General features: G+C 38.6%; 3 protein-coding genes across 7 annotated transcripts; all 3 read right to left on the reverse strand.

Moving 5' to 3' along the window:
* Nucleotides 1-81: 81 nt before the first annotated feature.
* LOC105267233 (SET and MYND domain-containing protein 4-like) lies at nt 82-3,399 on the reverse strand. Its single transcript, XM_011305927.1, has 3 exons — nt 3,244-3,399; nt 1,670-2,764; nt 82-1,544 (listed from the first exon to the last, which is right to left on the reverse strand). Exons 1-3 carry the CDS (start codon nt 3,254-3,256, stop codon nt 706-708), a joined length of 1,947 nt encoding a protein of 648 aa, XP_011304229.1. The 5' UTR covers nt 3,257-3,399; the 3' UTR covers nt 82-705.
* A 1,560-nt stretch (nt 3,400-4,959) lies between these two features.
* On the reverse strand, nt 4,960-8,358 carry LOC105267234 (uncharacterized). The gene is made up of 3 exons (XM_011305928.1): nt 8,240-8,358; nt 7,159-7,648; nt 4,960-6,954 (listed from the first exon to the last, which is right to left on the reverse strand). The coding sequence occupies exons 2-3, from the start codon at nt 7,643-7,645 to the stop codon at nt 5,837-5,839; spliced, it is 1,605 nt and encodes a 534-aa protein (XP_011304230.1). The 5' UTR covers nt 7,646-7,648; nt 8,240-8,358; the 3' UTR covers nt 4,960-5,836.
* A 457-nt stretch (nt 8,359-8,815) lies between these two features.
* On the reverse strand, nt 8,816-19,196 carry Men (Malic enzyme). 5 transcript variants are annotated; one of them, XM_011305931.1, is made up of 7 exons: nt 19,130-19,196; nt 18,944-18,979; nt 15,648-15,825; nt 11,044-11,202; nt 10,110-10,784; nt 9,331-9,994; nt 8,816-9,132 (listed from the first exon to the last, which is right to left on the reverse strand). In XM_011305931.1, the coding sequence occupies exons 1-7, from the start codon at nt 19,186-19,188 to the stop codon at nt 9,017-9,019; spliced, it is 1,887 nt and encodes a 628-aa protein (XP_011304233.1). In that variant the 5' UTR covers nt 19,189-19,196; the 3' UTR covers nt 8,816-9,016. The 5 variants fall into 5 exon arrangements, with proteins under 5 accessions (XP_011304233.1, XP_011304235.1, XP_011304234.1 ...); XM_011305933.1 differs by lacking the exon at nt 19,130-19,196 and adding an exon at nt 19,090-19,112; XM_011305932.1 differs by lacking the exons at nt 18,944-18,979; nt 19,130-19,196 and adding an exon at nt 18,094-18,349.
* Nucleotides 19,197-19,965: the final 769 nt, after the last annotated feature.

A 19,965-nucleotide genomic window follows, 5' to 3' on the forward strand; every position in this document is an offset into this window, starting at 1 on the left:
ATTAAACAAACTGGTAATACTTCTTAAATTATCCGTCCATAATTCCGTCGATGATCGACTTTGTACTTTTACATTAGTTTTATTTTAAAAAATATAAGATTCATGTATAAGTTTGAGAATTTTATCACATGGATATCGATTATTATTATAATAAATGAAAGATCATTTAACAAATCACTGAGATCCGTCCACTGCGTAACAAAATAATTATAAATGAATTATTAATTTTGTAATGTTTATACGAACGAATAAAGATTTGTCGATTTTTTCCTTCTGACTTTATCTCATTCCCTCTTCACAACGACTTTTCAATCCATGAGAGATAACGAACGCAATGAAGACGGATTATGTAATTATCTAATACTTTTGTAATTAATACTTTTAAGATTATTCGTATCAAGGACTGAGGAGTCATCCCACAGATACGAATTATCGTTTAGTGATATACCAATCATAACACGAGAAAGAAAAAAAATAATTGAACAAATCTAAACATCAACTGAATTATAGATAATATAAAATAGCTTCTACAATATCTCCACAAACAATTACCCTATACTTCAATAAACTCTCTGACTCACTCCTCAATACTATAGCTATTGAGAAAACTATTTCCTGAGTACAAAACACGAAATTAACTGGAGGAACCGTATCAAAACTTTGGACGTTTGTTTTTGTTTTGTAATGATGACGCTTTAATAATAATCAACGATCAAGAGACTGGCAACGACTACCTGTCTGCAGCCAGATGTGCTCGAGAGCCCTGATGATCTCTTCAATCTCTCTGCAGGGTTGCTGCACATATTTGTAAAGTACCCTGAGGTTTTGAATGAGAGTGGTAATATATAGTGGATTGACGGAATCATTTCCCATGACAGAGTAGGTATTCATGAAGACATTTTGGGAGCACATTGTCTTATCGAGAGTGTTGATGACCGCCTGGGGGAGGCTCTTCTCCGAGAAGGAGGGTAGATCGTTGTAGAGGGGCCAATCTTCCTCGCAGGCCTGGCAGTTGCAGATAAAATAGAATCGCTGTCTCCTCTGGGCCTTTCGTTCCAACCTGGGTATCCTCGCAAAGGACACACCTCGATGATCGAATATCTGCTCGCCCTGTTTAATTGGACGAATCGTGTGCAGTGCCATGTATCTCCCATGGGATGTGTAATTAACGGAATTATCACAGCTGTGATTGATCAGTCCATAGAGGGGAATCAGGGCCATTGCACGTGTCCACGAGGTACTCTCCTTAGGATCCCATTCGCAAAACATTTGAGAGTTCACTGAGTGAATCTGCGTGTGCTTCAGAATCATTGCGCCAGCGAAGATGACCCACGGATGGCCTAGGAGTATGTCCCGCTCTCCGGGCAATTTATCACCAAAAATATTCGTCATCGTGGCTAAAATGTATGTCAGAGTGGCTGCACCTACTGACAGCCTGAAGAGATCCTCCATTGATCGTTTCTCTGCGCAAGTCGACAGGGTAATAACACTGGAGTATTTTGAGCTGTCGAGAATGTTCGAGGTGAATCCCTTGGTCCTCAAGTCTGAAAACAATAATAATCATTTATTATTAATTAATTATCATCATCTGTTGATTGATCATAATAATTATGATTGCAATGATCTGCGAAAAACATAATTGAATTGGAGAGTTGATGATTATAATCACCTGAGTTGGATTCAATCTCCTCCATCATCTGTCTGAGGTTCTCCCATCCACCAGCCTCCCTCCAACCCTTGATGAGGAGCCTGGTGCTTATGACAGCAGTAACATCCATCTTCTCAGCGATGATGAGTCCCAGAACGTGGCACTCGACGTCGTGAAACTCCTCCCAGGCTCTGGATTTGCACTTTTCCGAGCAGAAGAGGACATTGACACATTTATCACAGGGAACACCGGACCAAGTCTGAGACAAGCAGTACCAGCAATTGGATCTTCTCCGACTGAGCTCGAGAACAGCAATGTAGGGGGTCTGGACAGCCAGCACCTCGCCAACGTCGATGTCCCTGGTGGCCACGATGTGCCTCCCGTACTTCCCGGAGTACCTAATGGCGATGGCATCGGAGGCGTCTGGAATTTCCAAATTGTTCATTCGTCCTGCGGATAATTTGGGCAGATGTCCCTCGTCATTCCACAAAGGGAAAGGTTCGAGTCGTTTTGTGACACTGATTTGATTAAGGGCGTGAGTGATGGGTGCTCTTCTGTACCCAGGCAAGTCCTTGGTAATTTCTTTGGTCTCCTCGATGGCCTTCTCCACGATGATGCTGTCGGGGCCATAGAGACCGACGAGAGCCCTCGTCTTGACGAGGAAAAGCTTCGGGGTGAGGTCTGGGGGGTACGCCAGGGCGATGGCTCTGTCGACGTCTTTTACGCAGTCCTCGAAGAGGCGAAACCTCAGGAGTGCCTCAGCCCTACGTCCGTATGCCATCGACAGCTCCTTCGAGTCCACCGGGGCGTATATTATCGCCAAGGTGCACAACTCCATCACCATGTTCCTCTGGTTCGATTTGTTTCGTCTCATCAGCTCCTCGGCTCCTGTACCCTGCACCTGGGCGAATCCCAAGTCCTTCGTTAGGCCGTAGGAGGATTCCTCATTCGATGTATTCAGCCCCAGGAGACCGTGATCCGCCAGGATTGCAATCGTCAGGCTTATTCGCTCCTCGTCGCCGCACAAGGGCGAGTACACGTCTGTGTAATTGAAGTCTCTGCGCGCGTTCAACCATTCCCGGATCTTTGTGAAGTACTCTTCCACTGATTCTTGGGCTGAAGAGGAACCATTCGTCAGGGTAAGGGTTTCCCATTTTCCAGGGTTTTTTAAACGGTTAAAATTTATAGGAAATTTCCTGGTTTTTCGTATTCCAAATTCTGTTGAAATTCCGAATAAACTTCAAATTCGAAATAAATTCACGGAAAAAATGGCGAAGTATTGGATTTCAATAAAAAATTTCATGCTTCAAATTATTGACTGTAAATAGTTATTGCTACTAGATTAGATAATTGATAATTTTATCAGTAATGACTTTTCACATTCGAGTAATGACTTTCGGAGCGCTGGAAAGTTAGAGCGTTTTTTCAGGGGCTCTCTCGAAAATACTTGAAGAAACCCTGAGAATAATTCCTTGTGAGGATTTCGGCGTTAATCCATCTATTTGAGATGACGAAAAAATGGACAATGTTATGTGTTCATCTCCTTGGCTCCCAAACAATGACCACAACCTGTTGAATTTCCATTGGACTCTTACCTGCGGGCTCCATTCTGTGTTCATAAATGTCGATGGGTAATTCCGATCAATTAATTATGAAATGACTGATGATTTTTTACGTCTTGAGGTAACTGGACGCTAGCATTATTGAATTTTCAAAACTTTACGAGTCGCAACGTGTTCGGAATACTGGGATTCTTTGTTTATCACCGGTGTCCAGTTACATTGACCAATGGACTGCCAACCGTGGGGATTCCCCACGTCGAACCAGACACGCGGGAGTTTTTGACGATTTTTGAAAATCCGAAACCCCTAACAATATTTACTCAAATTCTTACTAATTTAATCTTTACTATTTTTACTTGCCTGATCTCAATTAATTCGGGAGAAATAAACGAGAGATTAAAATGTATTGACTTATGAGAAACGCTCAGTAATAAACTTTTGTTGAAACGTCAATCCATTTACCCATTGGCCCACTCGTCTCTGATAAACAACCAATTTTCGTTTTTTAATTGTAAATAAAAATAAAGAAATGAGTGGATAAACGATAAGATTAATCCCAGACATTTTACTGATATCGAGAAATCACGAAAACCGGTTTGGAATTCGGAAACCATTCCGAAAGATGCTAAGAACGGCGTATTAAATTACCCAATCTCTATGTAAATCTCTTTCTGAATTTTACGATACTGATAAAGACATTGAAAAATAAATTCTAACAGAAAAATTGAAAAGTTCCTGTCGTGCACCTATAAAAATACCCATGACGCGTGCGAAGATAACGAGACTAATTATTGAAGAGCCTGTTGAGGGAGGGGCCAAGTGTATATATATAAGACCCGAAATTATTTTATCATCAATTTGAAAAAACCGTGAGAATACATCAGAATGAGGGCTGTCTTCATTGTTTGTTTTGTTGTGACCATTTGGGCCCAGTTCGACGGGGTTTCAGCATCCGTTTCACAAGGGTGTAAGTGCATTTTCGCAATAAAAAAAAAGATTTTAGTTCCTCCAGTACAATTTTTGCGGATAATTTTTTTTTCTCTAATTTTGAATTATGAATTTTTTTATCTTAATAATGGGTGAAAAAGAGAAATTGATTATTTCATTCATCAGTAATAACTATTCGTTGACAAGTCAATCGATTTACATTTTTATCCACTTCTGCCCAGAAATATAATTGAAAAAAATAATTTTCTCTCGTCTGCTGTTCAGATACTGGGGCGAAATGTAAAGCTGGTGATGTCTGGACAGACGAGGAGTGCGTGCGTCACACGTGTTTGGAGGATGGATGGGAGTCCCTCGACAGGTGAGTTATCAATTATTTAATAAAAATCGTCTAAACCTAAAACGCTCAAGTCTAAATTCAAATTTTATTCTAAAAACCTCTCGATCTCCAGAACTAATAATTTTAGAGGAAAACACCAAGGGCCCTTTTCTCCCGGAGCTTCACTCAGTTACAAAAAAGTTTTCAAACATTTCCCCGTAAAACGGACACTTTTCGAAATAAATAAGAAATAATAATAAAATAAAAATGTCAAATTCAACTTAACACTCACAGCAGAATATTTTCCATTCCAGTTGTGGCATAATGGAGTGCGACGGTGTTTCAGCAACGAAGCAAGACCTATCAAAACCGTATCCAGACTGCTGTCAAAAGTGCTGACCTGGAGTTCACCTCCTGGAGCTCCAATAATCTCAAAGGAATTCTCCAAAAAAGTAGAGGATTCCCGAATAAATAGAGCACCAGAATTTCCATAAATTGATTTATTAACGACTTTTCTTATCATAGCTTGGTGTCCTGATAACTCCTAATTACACTCATTACTCCTACATCGATAGAACCAAAGTACAATTCGATAGCTAGAACTGCTAAAAACAGAGAAAATAGTCGAGTGCTTACGTTCCAAATGGCTGGAAGGTAAATAAATCAGGGGTGAGCTTGGTGATTGTTCGAATGAGGTAGATGCATGAAATTGATTGAACGTAAAGCTCCCATCATCAACAGTGAAAAAACCCATCGCTCGGATGAACACTGGAAGAATACGATGGAAGAAATGAAAGTTGCTCTCTCATTTCGCTCACACTTTAAAACTACTTAGAATACCTGAATATTTCTCCTCACTGGTAGGAAGATCAATATACAATATATATACTGAAATATAAAAATACAAAAGAAAAATTAGGACTCGTGGTGAATGAAATCCTAGATCTATGGCACGTGAGATACCAGTTATACCATTTTTCAGGGCATCCAACTGGAAATCTCTCACCTTCGGGCTTTTTCTTTTATGCAAAAGACAGTGAAATTCCAGTAGAATTGCATCCGTAAGTCTTAAAAATCCTCAATTTATTCCCTCAGCCACGGCGAAGAGGCAATACGCAGAGTATTTACTATTCCGCAGACCCAATTCAATAACGAAACCTTAAACTGAGAAAATTCGAATCCATTTTTCGTAATGATCGATTCACCTCTAAAACAGCTGATTAAATTTCCAGTGAAGATTTTTCGGAATTTTTTGAGAATCAGTAGTAAGGGATAAATCGATATTTAAGGACTATCATTTGAATTATCTCGTTTTATCACTTGGATGAAATCCCCCTGGCTGAACCCTTCGGCAGATCCTCGTCAGACGACTCGATTCACCTCCAGGACCTCAGTAACACGTTGCCTGGCATTGCTGAACACAAGCATCTCCTGCTCCTCCATCATCTTATGAAAATTGAAATAGCTGATGAGTTTATCGAGATATTCCTTGGCCTCTTCAGCAGAGATTGGGTCGAGATCGATTTCACTCTTGATGATGACGCTGGGCAGCTCTTTTTTCTCGATAATTTCAGGCTGGCACCTCCTGAACCATCGCTCGATGGTCTCGAGACTGAGGATTTTCCCTCCAGGGAGAGATCTCACCAGCTGAGTATCAGTGAGCTCGGAGATTCCGTCGGGTCCTCGTTTCCAATGCATTTTCACCCACGCCAGGAAGTGGCCGTTATTTATATTATCCAGATGCTGAATCAAGGGGAGACTGGTATTCTCCTGGATCATGGTGTTTACCTTTTTCAGGAAAGAGCGCTTGCAGTTCTTCATGAGAGTGACGAGTTCAGAGTCAAAGGGTCTGACGAGAAAACTCGACGTTTTGGACACGACAATTGTCCTCAGTCCACTGAAATCAATGGTCGGATTTGGTGTTTCGAAAATATCCTTATCCAGAATCAGCAACACCTTCTGGGGGACATTTCTCTCGGTGAAAAATTTGTTGACGTGTTGGAAGAACTCCTGGTTCAGCCAGTGAGCAAAAACCGTTGAGTCCAGTTTCTCGGCGTCTGATTCCGTCGAGTACAGGGGCAAATTGAACTCGTTCTTCCAGTATTTTTTTTTTCCAGAGTTCAGAGTGCAGATTAGGGGTATCTTCAGGCTCAAGTCGGCATTGGAGAAGGAGAATACTCGCATGTAGTCATCTTGTGGGTGCTCTCTCTCCGCTTGGTAACCCAGGGAGAAAGGCAGCGACTTGTAGCTCCAGGAAAGAACCGAGCAGTTAAATACCTGGCACTTCTGGTAGTCTGTACACCCGAGAGTGTTTTTCAGCTCTCGCTGAAAATCACCGTCAGTTATCTGGGTTATCGGAATGCTCTCGAGGGTCTCAGGGAGCACTCGGAAACCGTGCTGTTTGCACCACTTGATCAACCACTCGTTCGTCATGTAGAAATTTTCGATTCCGTGCTTTTTGAAGTACGAATCCGTTTTTTCTGTGAATTAAAGGGATAAATTGAAGAAAACAATTGTTCACCGTGTTATAAAATCATTAATAAATCATAAAAGCCGAACTATTATTATTCGGAATTAATGTCATTCAAGGACTCCGATTTTCAGTAGAATATTTATTTCCACAATATCTCAATTTTATAAAAATTTTTTTTCTTAAAATAAATTCTTAATTTATTATTTCTCACCCTCGAAATTAGCTCGGCTCACAGCGATTCCCCTCTGCTGACAGTACTCGTACCACTTGAGCAAGGAATTATTGACAAGCTGAGGAATATCGGGCTCTCTGGGTCCTACGATTTTCGGTTTCGGTTTTGGTCTGGGTTTTGGCCTTGGTTTGACACCCAGAGGAATGGAATTTCCACTGATGTCGTGGACTGTCCCATTCTCGAGCTCTGAAACCCCTGGCTCCTGCTTTATCGTAAGCTCACCCTCGGGTTTGTTGATCCTCATAACTTTAGGCACTAGAAGGGTCTCCTTGTTCTTCACCCATGAACGAATCGTACATCTAGCCACCCCCACCTCTTCGGAGAGGGACTTCATTGTTTCTCCATTCTCTATACGTTTTATGCAGTCCAACTTCATTTCCACCGAGTGCCTGTGCCGGGGATATTTTTTCATGGACTCCAGGTTGTCGTCCCTTTCGCGGATCGGCGACACCTCCTGGTTTTCCATTTTCTGCGGATAATTCGTTAAACTCCTTCACTTGTTCTCGAGATAAATGACGAGCGTTTCCACTTTTTACTCATTTTTTTTTCATTATTGATATAGGATTGATATGGAATGGAATTCAGTTAAATTTGATTAAAAGATAATTCAACGTGTTAAGTTGTCATTAACCGAGTTATTGTGAATAATTATTCTTGAGATATTTAATACATCTCGAAATTTGACGGTTTTATATCGACGAATAATGGAAAATTTCGCCAGATCAGAATAAATTTATAGGGAAGTTGTAAATTAGGGATGAGTGTCAGAATGGCCCTTTTTATTGGGGCAAAAAACATTGAATTATAGTAAGACTGAAAATGAAAAATATTTTGGAAAAATGCACTTGTCGTATTTATCACGTGGCCACAGAAATTGGAGGAATTAATATCTGCAATTGATGAGGAGTGAAGGCAATTGTTTTTCACAGAATTGGGAATTATCTGGAATGAGTTATGAGGATGTAAACATTCGGTCAGGTTATGTGGAACCTTGAGGACGATAAAAACTGGGAGAATAGCGGATTTTTTCCATGGGAAAGATTGTCCTGCTGGTAATTACCTTCGGTGGATTTTTTTAATTGTCCATTGACGATCGTCGTGAGCAATTATCAAGACAAATACGATCTACGAAAAACGCTGTTATTGTTTAGTTACCATTTTCAGCCGGCTATCTTCAAACTGCTTCAAACTGTGCGAAGTTGCTGTCAAACGAGGGAAACCGGAAGTTGAGGACTCATGGAAGAGATTAGACTTATTTAAATTTATTTGCAAATTAATGAACAGAATCCCACTTTTCAATTTTCCGGACAAGTCAATTTCGATTTCAAGACAGGAAAATTAAAATTTTTCTTGTCTACAACGATCTCGCAAAAAGTCGGACTCAACATTTTTTTTCATTACCATTTATCTCGAAAGCTATGGACTTAAAGAGGAAGTGGTAAAAGACTTTTTCGTAGCTAATTAAATTCTTCACAAAAAATGTCTTTTGGTATTTCCTTCTAAAATTAATAATTCTCTAGATAAATAAATATTAAAAAACCTACAAAATTTGAAAGAATTCGCTAAATCGATTTCATTGTATTTTCTTTGTCGGAATTCAGTTGAAAAATTGAGGATTAATAATAAATGCTGAGGGTAATGCTCTCAACGTATAGTTGATATATTTATTCCATTCTGTACAACATAAATAAGTATGCTCTCCATATCTAAAATTTTCTTACAATAATCCTCATACTTTCATTATGGTGTCATTAAATACTCCATTATTCAATAAAAATCACAAAAATTCGGGATTGATGAATCTGCATGATCGGGATCAATCGAAATCCAATAGGTTTCAGAATGTGGGCCACGAGTAGGTAACAGGGAGGGCAGTTTTGTAATTTGTGTCGTAGAGTTGGGCTTTTATGAAGTCCTCATAATTCGATGGCTCTGGATGGACAGTGGCGAGAGCTGAAAATATAAATAAATTCAAAATTTTTATTTCCATCAAAATGTTGACGATTTTTTCACCAATCCGTTGTGATTCCAGTCGCAAACCGAGAAAAATCGAATTACCTATTTTTTAATACCGAGTGATTACCGAACTAAATTTTTTGCATAAATTATTATTCCAGTTTCTCCCTTTGAATTGAAACCAATTTTACTCACATTCTCTGTACGCATATTCCATGACTGCAACCGCGATTTTCATTGAACACTTTTGGATATCTTGTAGTGGAGGATAGAGATTTCCAGATAATAAATCGGCATCAGTGACGATATCGGCAAGGGCGTTGGCGGAGATGAGGAAAGTCTCCTCTGGAATGGTTTTCATGCCAGCGCAGATGACTCCCAGGGCAATTCCCGGGAAGATGTAGCTGTTGTTGCCCTGTCCAGGATGATAGGTCTTGCCGTCGATGGTGACGGGATCGAAGGGTGATCCACTGGCGAAAATAGCGCGTCCTTGAGTGGCGGTGTATGCCTCCTCTGCAGTGCACTCTGCTTTGCTAGTAGGATTGCTGAGAGCGAAGATGATGGGTCTGTCATTGAATGAACCCATGTCCTGGAGGATTTCCTTGGTGAAGGCCCCTCCGATGGCTGCAGCGCCAATCAGTACTGTGGGCATCGCACCCTTCACCACCTGGGCCAGAGTATCTATAGGCTCCTGGTCCCTGGCAAAACGGGCCTTGTGCTCTGTCACACCTCCTGATGGTCGGTTTTTCACGATCAGCCCCTTTGAGTCCACCATCCAGATCTTGTTGATTGCCTCCGCCTCTGATACCCCTTCCTTCATCATCGCCATCACGCACAGCCCAGCGATCCCCAGTGCAGCCTTTGGAAATAATTATTTGCCATAAATTGCAATCATTATGTCATAAATTTATTAGTTTTCAAAATAAAAATGCATTTCTGGAAGAAGTGAGAGTTCTTCTATTTATTTTAATTACCTCTCCAGCTCCTTGGAACACAATAGTATTATCTGACAATTTGGTTTTTGTAATTCTCAGAGATGCGAGTAGTCCAGCGACAGCCACAGCTGCAGTTCCCTGGATATCATCATTAAAAGTGCAATAACTATCCCTGTACTTCTGCAAGAGCCTGAATGCATTGGAGTTGCCAAAGTCCTCGAACTGTATCAAAGTATTCTGTCCATATCTCTTGATGATGGCCTTCATGAATTCATCCAGGAACTCGTCGTATTCCTCCCCAGTGACTCGTTGGTGCTTGTGGCCGATGTAAAGAGGATCTTCCAAAAATGCCCTATTATTGGTCCCAACGTCGAGGGTGACAGGGAGACACTGGTGGGGCTTGATCCCAGCTAGGGCAGTGTACAGGGATAATTTTCCTATGGGGATACCCATGCCGTGGGCACCCAAATCCCCAAGCCCAAGAATTCTCTCGCCATCGGTAACCACAACAGCCCTGACATCGTGCTCTGGCCAGTTCTTCACCACATCGTACACGTGCCCCTTGTCGTGGATGCTGATGAACAAACCTCTAGGTCTTCTATAAATCAGCCCGAACTTCTGACAGGCCAGACCCACCGTCGGGGTGTACACCAAAGGCATCATCTTCTCCACGTTCTCCCCCAGGAGACGATAAAAAAGTCGTTCGTTTCTGTCCTGTTTGCAATTAATTAATTAATTGCTGATTAATTAATTGCCGATTGAGAGAGTAAGTACTCAATGCAGACAGGAATAATGTAGAAAGTCATTAAAAATTATTGATTGAGGTAAAAATTAATTAATTGAGATTGATGTAATAAAATAAAGTGATGAAATAAAAATTGAATAATTAAATAATTCTCGAGACGTTTAGTGGAATTATATTGTATTGAAGTAATTATTTTAAAGTCATAGCATCCGGTTGAGATTCCCTCACCAGTAGACCCGTGAGATAAATATATTTTGAGAGATCATCAGTGTATCTGTCGAGATTGAGTCTACAAAGCTCCAGCTGTTCCTCCTGGGTCTTCACCGCAGCCGGAAGTAGCCCATGGATCCCCAGTGTCTGTCTCTCCTCGATAGTGAAGGCCATGCCCTGAAAAAACACGAATTATTGATCTAATTGATAATGTCTAGCACGCGATCAATGCAGACGATTTTTTTTCCTCGTCGAGAGACGTCGAGACGCTCATCTCGACTTTAAATTCCTCGAGGTCGCTTTTATTGCTCTCGGGATCAATAATGGAAGACGATTACGTAAATCTCGGGCTGATCGTTGAATTTGAAAGACCCTTTTGTCTTTCCCATGTGGCCCAAGGCCCCCGGATTTTCATCAAAACCGAGCCTCCGGGCTTTTCGAAAGGACTAACAAGCAGCACAAGGTGACGATTAATTGGAGTTTAATAATGAAATATTATGACATCGGCGATTTTTATTCTCTGAAGTTCATCCCTCGTATCTTCTGATGAATTCCATAAATTTCCCTTTTTATTATCTCGGTGACCTCTTTGTGGAAAATTAAATCGGCAGATAAGGAAGTGTCTTGATGACTCAAGCAAAAAGGCATCATTGGCTTGTCTGCGCTCATGACCGTCACCTGAGGTCTGCCTTCGATGTAATCGTGAATAGGAATCGGTGACGTTGACAAGCCCCCGGTGCCTGGACAACATTTTTTCACGGAATTTCTATTTTTCCGAATTTTCATTAATTTTCCCGCCGTTTGACGTTCTTAATGCATTGAAATATTCAATTAATCAACTGAGTATGGAATTAATTCGGAAATAATAAAACGGATTTAAACAGAATTGCATTTCATTCAGAATTTTCTCTGGAACTTGAAATTGTCGGATCTTTTCGGTCTAAATGAGAATCACGAAATTTTAATTAGTTCCTGAACAAGAAATTAGAGGTTGCATTGAGGATTGGGAAATTCACCTGTTACTCAAGTTTACGCCTTTCTCTAGGTCCGAATGTACCTCACGCCTGCGTATCTCTCTCGTGACCTACATTCTAGGATCAGCTGACTAATTTGGAGAATTCGTTGGACTAAATGCCGCGAGATTTAATTAAATTCGCCAGCGAAATGAAAATTTTCAAAATATTCCGCTACATCAATTAAACAGACCATTTGAAATATATTAATTGGAGTTCCGTGAGGCCAGTCAGAATTGTTCGTGTTATTCATGAAAGAATAAATGGTCAAGACCTCATTTTGGTCATAACCACTTCCTCCAAAACAGGAAGTGAACTGGACTTTAGATCGTATTTGTGAACTATCGAACTCTTCACCGGTTTTCGTAAATGATGGGCCCAGACTTTTTCCAGGGGCCTAACTCTCGAAAATACGTGGGACATGACGCACTCGTTAAAATATTTGTTCTGACGTTGAGTCAATTGAGAGAAGGGGAAGGGAATTTGTACTTTTCCATTCAGTCATTTAACGACTTTATCGATTGAATCCCCTCTTTCTGTACTGTCGAGCCCTATTTAACAGACTATAACATTCACCATGTTTTCCAATTATTTAAAGGAATTCACAGATTTTTCCAACGAAATTTATCGAGAAAATTCATTGACTTTATCATTCATTGCCGATCAAATTAACAGAAATAAAAAAATCTATGAATTTTTATTTGAAAAGAAATTTTCTCGTGGATCTTAATTGGATTCAAGGTTCCTCACTGGGTTAATCAACCACTGATTAATTATCAATTTCATAATTTCATGATTAATTGATATTTTCAGTCAATTCGTTGATGAAGAATATCAATTGATTACAGAAATTATTGTGAAATTATTAATTAATGATTGAATAATCATAATAATTAATAATCATTATGAGTTATTCTTCTTTTTAGATTCAATCAATAATTCAAATTTAATGCACTGTTCCTAACTGTCAACAAAAAAGGAATTCCAATGCTGGAATTTTCCTCTAAATTCCTAAAAATCCCTGAATGACGTAAAAGACCTCCAACTTTCCACCGATTACGACTAATTTTTTTTTTCTGAGAACGAAAGTTCCGACGATTTAAACAGCTGAAGAATAAATGAGAGACTGAGAGACTGAGAGCCTTGATTCACCTAGTTTACATGAGAGGTCCTTCGCTGATTGTAGTAATTAGTCACGAGTGGGTGATCGCCAAGGATAATTGCGCATGAGAATTATGTATTGAGTGTTGGGTCGGTACCCTGGGGCTGGTGGAAGACACCAGCGGAGATTGTTGTGTCATCCAGAAGAGCAAAACTCCACGAGAGAATTGCCACAGGAATTTCCGCATGAAATAAATGCAGCAGACGAATTCCCAATTATCTGTTTCATCTCCATCATCGATGTTCGAAAATCATTTGCAATTAACTCCTTGCCGAGCAACAATTTGAAGAACGAAAATGATAAAAATTGAGGAAATAATAATGTGAAAATCCACTAGCTGGAAGTAGCAATTGACTCGATGGAATAAATAACAGAAATTAAAAAATGATTGACATGATTATGAATTCAGAACGAATTGATAAATCAAGATATTCGAATCGTTAATGTTCGTTGGATCGATTGATCGATTACCCAACGAACTATTGATTTTACGAAGAAACTTCTAGAGAGCTTTTCTGTCGGGACTTGAATGAGCCACAAAAAAGTCCTCTGAAGTTTTTACTGTAGATCGATAGACTTCGAGATAAATCAATGACGATAAAATGAAACGATAAAAATGGTGAATTCGAGTTTTGATGAATTAGAGTAATGAGTGATGATGTAAATGAACGATACCCTTCCATCAACTGCCAAAAGAGACTCGGGGATGATCATCCAGGTACTCTCTTTGGGCACAAATGTCCACCAATCCTTCTCCATGGCCTCGGCTTTATCAACTCAGGATCCATGAGTTTCGATGCATATAATCCACCCACTTTCATTTGGCATTTTACAGTACCACCCCCATGACAACAGACACCCTGGATACCGTTGCCGAGGGTCTCAGTTCCTTCAACATCGGGTTCCAAACCTCAGCGATCGATAGACCAAGGAAACCCCTGCGATGTTTGTCTCTCTGGGCATGAATTATGGATCAGGTCTCCCATGCACATGAATCCACGTCTTCAGGGAATTGTCAAGTCTTTTATAAAAATACGCTAATAAAAAATTCTAACTTCACCTTAAAATACATAAATATATTTTATCAATCGTGTATTACTGGAGTTAATTAGTGATCATGATTATTTTTATTTTACTGATTATAATAATCAGAAAGTTGTCGGTTTCTAGTGATTAGGAAAGATTTCCGAATATTCCGTTTCGTAAGGAATTTATTTTCATTGATTTCTAGTTTCTAATTACTCACCTTTCAAATATTTTGAAAGTGAGGATTTGTGAGAAATAGAGAAACTCATAAATCTCATGTGAATTTTGATGAAATGGAATATTGAAATTGTAAAAACACGATTTTTCAATTACAAAGCGGCTCATTAGGATTTAATTAAGAGCGAAGTCCATAGGCATAACTCGATGTGATAATGAATTGCATCGAACGCATCGGGAGGTGGCATTGTTTATGTTTATTTCGTTTCGATGGCTAGACGATGAATATAACATGAGGGGCTCGTCAGTACTCGTCATTTTTGAATATTCTGGGGAAATTAAACTTCCCCTTGGGGACGATCCAGTCCACTCAATCGTAGAGTAATTTACAATTCATACAAGGGAAATTTTAAATTTCATGGCAAAATCGAAGGAAATCGGAAATTTCGATTTTTTCACTATCCCATGAAAAATAGTTGACAGAAATTAATATCAAATTCCATTACATATTTCGGTCACAATTTATTTTTTATTTGAATAAAAATTGACTGTTGCCATTTTTGATTCGTTAAATAAACTGATGAAAATTCAATTTAATCATTTTTTTGAATTCTTGGTTTTAAATGCAGAAATTTCCTGGAATTCAATGAAAATTTATCACAAATTTCCGCAAAAAATTGGAATATTCCCGAATACAAAAAATGTTTCTGCAGCGAAAAATTTTCGAAAAAATTCTGCTACAGCAGCAAAAAGATGTAAAGTGATCGTTGGAAAAAAATTGATTGCCTTCCGACAACTTTTTCTCTATTTTATAATATTTCCATCGAAACACTGACGAAACTGCTCACGTCAGTCCTAGATTTTTATATTTAATAAAAATACATTTTCGAGTGGAAAAGATAATCGCCTGAAAAACAATCCCTCGACATTTCTCCAGTCTCACATTTTATATCCCCATCCAAGCGTCAAGTATCACTCGTAAAAATATGATGGATGTGGTGCGTCTGAACCGACGAATAAAAAGCACTCACAAATTTGAATAAAACGAAATTCAAAGATTCACAGATTTGAGTGATGCAATTGCAAAGGCCAAGTGCAACTCGACGTGAAAGTTATTCTGAGATTATTCAAAAGCCTGAGGCAACTTGTTGCATCCGGAGGCAACTGTAGACAGTTATCAAGCAGATAATTATAAAAAAATGATAAAAAAATGGAAATAAGTGAGATATTATCGTGAGGCTTACCTTGTTGAGCTGGGGATTCCGGATGTGATCGAGTCCTTTGACGAGATTTGGGGTGATGGCATCACCTGGACCAGGTTGTCCTAATCTATCTCTCTCGAGACTCGACATGTTTCTCACTTGTTTCCTTCCGGTGTCACTCGTTCTTCCGGTGTCCTCGCCACGACTGTCACCTTTTACCCTGGAGCAATAAGTGAGTTGGAGTCACGTCGACGCTCTATAAACCGTCAATTCCGACCGCATCCCACACCCGGAGTGGGGTATTGTGCACTAGGAAACGCAATAGGAAATCATTCTGGTGGGGATGGGCGCACGCGCGACTCATTCGACAAGTCATCATCGAAAAAAAAAAATAACTCATTCAAGTGGTCAATAACTTTTACCAACAAAAAAGTATTCGGAAAAAAATCCTTTTTTTTTAGCTAGAAAAATTTGAATTACGAATTACGAAATTTGAAATTAGAAATTAGAATTAAATTTGAATTTTTATTGCAAATTATATAATTTTTATTATATAATTACATTTTAATTGTTGTGCTGTGACGGAAGTATTTTCGGGGATTAATATCATATAGTTTTATTTTTTTTCGGAGCGCGTATTTTTATCGCAAGAATAATAATTCAAACAGTGAAAAATTCGTCTAGGAATTATCGAAGATCGAGAATTTTTGGATTAACGAGAAATTTTTCATTTTAATTCGACTATTGCAGGAATTTTCTTTATGAATTTGAAATCGAGATGAGTTGTGGTCAGAGATTAATGAGCTTTCATTAATTAATGCCACATCGGGTTTTTGATATGATGGGTTCATCGTCTGAGCAACAGAGTCAATTCATTGTGCGTAGAAAGCAAATATTTTTCGTTATTGATGACGAAATCATCGATTACATCGATCTATACCTTCGATCACTGAAAATGGAGTAGACTTTGTGCTCAAGGCCAAACCTCGGTGTTATTTTCCGTGGTAACACCTCACCGCATTGAATGCTGAATAACAAAAACTTCCTCGAGCACATCCTCTGTTATCGAATGAACTTCGGGTGTTAATCAGTCATATCTCGGTTAATTGCGGGCTAATTATCACGTATCTTAATTGCACAGTTTTAAGGCTCTGACTCGAACAGTGATTCACTGATAACTGGCGATTCTACAACGATCAACCGATCTTTCAGGCGTCACCACTGGCCGATGGTCGGCTGACCCCCGGCTTTTCGATCGTCAGCACAAAAAAAAAAGATACTATTATCTTGCGAGTGAAATCAACGTCTCTCCATAAAACACCGATTTTTGAAAATATATACGCGATTTTGTAATAAAAATTAGAATTTTTTTCATTTAAATTTTGTTGTGGAGTTTTGACAAAAATTGTCATTTTTATTTCAATCTATATTTGAACGTCCCGCTGGCAGCATCAGCTGTTCAACAGCTGATTACTGGCTTCATCACGTGACTTCGAGATCGATGACAGTCAGCGAATGTGAGAACGGGTGACGATTTTTTATGAATTTTCCTTGTTAAAAAACCGATTATCAATTGAAGAAGTGAAATTTCCCGATTGTTCAATTTTTTACGAGAACAAAATTACGATAAAATGGAATATTTGAACTTCTATATGACATGAATAATGGTTAATTCATAATTCCATTATCCCTAGAACTCTGGATTAATGCGAAAAAAGAATAATACTATTAAGTCCGTCATTTGATAAATTTAATGTTCAATTTTCATGTATTAGCCATGAAAATGAAATTATCAAAATTTTCCAAGTCTTCAATTCAAATTCTAATACTCAGATCATCTGTAATTCAAAATAAAAAAGAATTGATCCGGCTGGGACAATTTTTTATTTCTCATTCGCATTTTTTCATTTCTTATTCGGAAAATAAAGTGTTATAAAGCACTAGCCATTTATACCTAACGGGTAATTACACAATAACAATTATTTTATAAAATGTTTTTGTTATCATTCTCATCATATTTCCAGCGATCGGTTCAGTTTATTGATAGCGAAGCGTTAATCACCGTGAAGCTTCAAAGTTCGAATTTCATCGTCGAGGTGACATTATCAGACGCATCCAACAATTTTCAGACTATTTCTTCCACAATTTTATTAAAAATTCCGAATTAACTTCACTAATTCGAAAAACGACCCGAAAACTGGGGAAAAAAAACAATCGAATGACAACCGAAACTAATTTCTACCTCAGCATTGGAATTCCCCAATATTTTTCGTGTCCTCGAGATTAGGAAATTAATTACATTTTCCCGAAGTCACGATTTTAATCAGCCGTCAAGAACTGTCAGTTAAACGGCGGACTTTACCCCGAATAAATTTTTCCTCAATTCTTCGGCTGATGTCACGATAATGACTTCACACCTATAAGTTCCCCCATCACCTGAAATTATCACTATTTTTCTTGATTAAATAAAAACAATTAAAAAACTTACGTGGAAAATGTTCCAGCAGGTGGTGTCTGGGACAGAATCTTTGAATTTTTCCCCTGATTTCCGCCCATTTTTATTGAAAATTATTTATCCGATTTAAAAATACAAGTTGAAAATGTATTCAGGTGATTTAGAGGTCATTAAAATTAAAAATTCAAATTTAATCAACGATAACTCGAGAAATTAATTCGCGGCGTTAGTCTGGAAGATAAATCGAGAGGAAAATCGACGAGGAGTTCGCGACGGTGGAAAACAAATAGATCCCGGGGATTTGAGGCGCGATATATAAATCCTGAGATATCCGGAACTTTCACGGCTGTTGAGGTGATGGCAGCAGTTACCGTCCTCTTCCACGGGATTAATTAATATTTACGTCGAGCAGCGCCGCGGCGGTTCAAAAATATATCAATAATTATAAAGATATAAATAAATTAGTATTGTTGGTAAACATCAAACTCAAAATCGTTCCCCATCGTTCCAAAATTTTTCGACAATTTTACTCTCAGTAGCGCAAGGTATTTAAATTTGAAGTCTCTCCGACGAAAATACAGAAAAGATTTATATATTTATATTTATATATTCTAATACTCGATTTAAACTCGTCTCGATATGATACACACGAGTTTATATTCTAAAACTACGAATTATGATTGTCGTAATTTTTTTATGGATATTTAATTATTTCAAAAATTGAATAATAATTCAATATAATTATTTTACATAATGAAATTCAGGGGAAGTTTTTAATTTTTGGATTGAAGGGATTTCGATCGTTTTCATTTGACAGGCTTGATCATAGAACTCTGATCTCCAGAAGATCTCTATAAAAGATTTAATTTTTCCAAAGACTTACCAAGTCCTGACGATCCCTGAAATAGTCGTACTCGTCCTGAAAACGAAAAAACCATTAATCACATGAGTAAAATGATTTATTATGGAATTAATCAATAACCTAACATTCAATGAAATGAATAATTTCGAATAACTGATTTTTTTTACCAATGCATCCTGAATTTCTATGGATTTGAAAACGACTCACTCCTTAATCCTGTTCTCCCTGAACCCGACGTGCTCCAGAGTCCGCGATACCCTCGTCATCCCCCGATCCCCTCGTCATCCCCCGATCCCCTCAAGACCTGTCATCCCCCGCCTCTCAACTGTCACAATTAATTAATTTAAAAAAAAAAGAATTTTACTTTTTTTTTAAAGCGAATTTTAATTAGTGCGAAGCACTAAAAATTCGGGGTTTTATTTTCGCGCTCCGACGCATAGGAAACGAGATAATTATAAATTGAAAAAAAATCGCTCAAATTAATTTCCCTATTTATGGAATCGATGCGTTTCGCCGAGATATGAACGAAAATACCATTATTTTCGCGCTAGGACTCATAGGAAGCGAGATGATCGCATTTTTATAAATTGAAAAAAAATCGCTTAAATTATAGAAGTAATATTACATGAAGAAAATAGTTGGAATAAAAAAAAATTGATGATGACTTACGCAATTTCTCATTCCCGAAGCTGAAGGGCAGCACACGACTCTTCGCAGCCCAAAAAAATTGATGGAGTTTCCTTTCTAAGAATGTCGCAGTTCCCAGGGATCCTCGTGACCGTATCCACCAGAGAGGATTGATTCCAGTAGAGGCTCAATTCTGCGGGTTTAAGTGACCCCACCGTCCTCGTAGTAGTGCACCCCAAGAGAGGGAGGGCGCCACACTCAATGGGGAGCATGAAAATCGAGGAGGTATTTACGGAGATTTAAAAATTCAAAATTCTTGAAAAAGTATCAGGGGAGCATGAAAATCGAGGAGGTATTCTCTGAAAATTGAAAATTCTAAATTTTTTGAAAAAGTATCAGGGAAGCATGAACATCAA

The sequence above is a fragment of the Fopius arisanus genome, unplaced genomic scaffold (genome assembly GCF_000806365.1).
Source record: "Fopius arisanus strain USDA-PBARC FA_bdor unplaced genomic scaffold, ASM80636v1 scaffold00045, whole genome shotgun sequence".
Classification (NCBI taxonomy): domain Eukaryota; kingdom Metazoa; phylum Arthropoda; class Insecta; order Hymenoptera; family Braconidae; genus Fopius; species Fopius arisanus.